General features: G+C 36.9%; 1 protein-coding gene across 1 annotated transcript; it reads left to right on the top strand.

The window, feature by feature from the left end:
- Nucleotides 1-201: 201 nt before the first annotated feature.
- Nucleotides 202-2,111, top strand: LOC116131900 (cytochrome P450 71D11-like). The gene is made up of 3 exons (XM_031417558.1): nt 202-434; nt 507-966; nt 1,935-2,111. The coding sequence occupies exons 1-3, from the start codon at nt 202-204 to the stop codon at nt 2,109-2,111; spliced, it is 870 nt and encodes a 289-aa protein (XP_031273418.1).
- Nucleotides 2,112-2,376: the final 265 nt, after the last annotated feature.

Genomic DNA, 2,376 nt, shown 5'->3' with positions numbered 1-2,376 from the left:
ATCCAATTGTTGGATCCAACACAAATTAAGTAGAGAAATTAACCTCTCATCTCTCTACATTGATCACCATCTCCCAACTCTCATGGAGCTTCAAAACCCCTATTTTATAATCCCACCTGCATTGCATTTAAGGATTCCATAACCAAGAAATCAAGTTTAAGATTACCGCTAGGGCCATGGTGGGTGCCACTTATTGGAAACATGCTCCATTTCATTGGCGTTTTGCCTCATCGCAAGCTAAGAGATTTGGTAAATAAATATGGTCCTTTTATGTACTTACAACTCAGCCAAATTCCAACTGTTATCATTTCTTCACCTAAAGCCGCTCAAAAAGTGATGAAAACTCATGATGCTACCTTCACTCAAAGGCCTGTTGTTCTTGTTGCAAATATTATAGCTTATGGTTGCACAGACATTGTGTTTGCACCATATAGGTACTACTGGAAGTAGTTGCGAAAGATTTGCATGAGTCAACTTTTAACTCTAAAATATGTGCTATCTTTTAGATCAATCCGGGAAGAGAAGGTGTCCAATCTTGTTCGATGGATTTCTTCAAGGGCAGGAAGAACGATTAATCTTAGCAAAGAAATTTATTCGATGACATTTGGCATCACGACAAGAGCGGCGTTTGGAGGAAAAATGAAAGATCAAGAGGCATTCTTATGTGCTATTGAAGAAGGTATAGATTTGGCAGGAGGTTTCACTGCGGCTAATGTGTTTCCTTCCTTCGAATTTATTGACTCAATCAGTGGGGTAAAGAGTAAAATTAAGGAGATTCATGACATAGTTGATAGATTGTTTGACGCCATTATCAATGAGCATAAAAGTAGAAGGGCAACAAGGAAGACAAATGATCGTGAAGTGGATGATGATCATAAAGATTTCTTAAACGTTCTTTTGAACTTGCAAAATAATGGAGACCATGAATTTACCTTAAGTAATGACAACATCAAAGCAGTCATCATGGTTAGTATGTTTAATTATCTTTTATTCATATGAGATTCAACATAAGTTCAAACTGATTTTTTAGTAAAATCTATGCTAGAATATTTACCTGTTTTAACTCTGCTATTTTAGGACGTATTCACTGCTGGGAGTTGATAATGAGTGAAGTCTTTACACTGTCGTTTTAGCTTTAATACATCTAGCATTTTTGGCCATTGATCTCCAAGCAATCTAACGGCTGAAGACTTACTACTGGTCAACCATATAAATGTTGAAGTCTTTCCCCATTTTGAATACTCTCTTTTTGATCAAAATAGCTCAATCAAAAATACTCTGCTAGGGTTCTTTGTATAGTACTTTGCTCTTGTGTAAATCGGTGGTTGATCCACCCATCAAAGTTGTGTTTCTTTGTGGTGTAGAGAATCAGGTTAGAATTCTCCTTAGGATTATAGATTTATGGGTATAGAAGTAAAGTCTTTGTGATTCTTGTTAGTAAGGGCTTGAAGGGAAGATTGAGTGGTGTTTTGTAATCTTTAGTGACAATAATAATAGTGTAGCGAGCCTACATATTCTGGAGCTCAACGTGGACATAGCTTGTTCAATCTTGAACAAGTGAACCACGGTAAAAAGATTGTGTGTTCTTCTTTTTCTGTTTTGTTATTTGATCTTTGTTTGGTTGGTTGGCTAGAATCAAAATCTTGGTTAGCTAGACTTGATTTTACAACAGTGGTATGAGAGCTGAGTTTATCGTTCCTCGAATTGTACATTCTAGGGTTTTTCTTGATTTGGAAACTTTTCTAGGGTTTTGAAAAAATTTGGGGCTTTTTCAATTAAGTAGCTCCAGGAGTCCTAGGGTTCCAAATACAACAAGAATTTCCAAAAATCTCAGTGAGTCGAGTCTATAATCATAATCTTGATTCTTTAGGGTTTGCATCTGAACCCAAACCATGAGCATCATGCACATAGAAATTTCCCAATATGATTGGAAGATTGATTTCAACACCTGGAAAAAGAAGATGAAGGCCCTCTTATCCCACAATAAGGTGGGGATTGCTCTGGAGAAGGATGACACCAAATGGCCTGAAGAAAAGCTGAAGAAGAAGGTAGAGGTAGACAAAGAAGCCTATAATTTGATCATCATGAACCTGTCTAACACCGTGCTGTGAAAGGTGGATGGCTTGGAATCTCTAATCGCTCTTTGGGTAAACTCGAATCTTTATATGCTCTCAAGCCAGCACCTAATTTAGGTTTCTTAAAAGGTGCATTGTTCTCATATAAAATGGACATTGCTAAATCTTTAGATGAAAACTTGGATGAATTTCTAAAGATGACCTTAACCCTAAAAGGTACTAACCAAGAACGAGAAGACTCTAGTCTTGCCATGATTCTATTAAACTCCTTGCCAGAAGAGTACCTAGTTGTAAAGAATGC

The sequence above is a fragment of the Pistacia vera genome, unplaced genomic scaffold (assembly GCF_008641045.1).
Source record: "Pistacia vera cultivar Batoury unplaced genomic scaffold, PisVer_v2 Contig246, whole genome shotgun sequence".
Lineage (NCBI taxonomy): Eukaryota > Viridiplantae > Streptophyta > Magnoliopsida > Sapindales > Anacardiaceae > Pistacia > Pistacia vera.
This window is presented reverse-complemented; position numbering and strand designations above follow the sequence as displayed.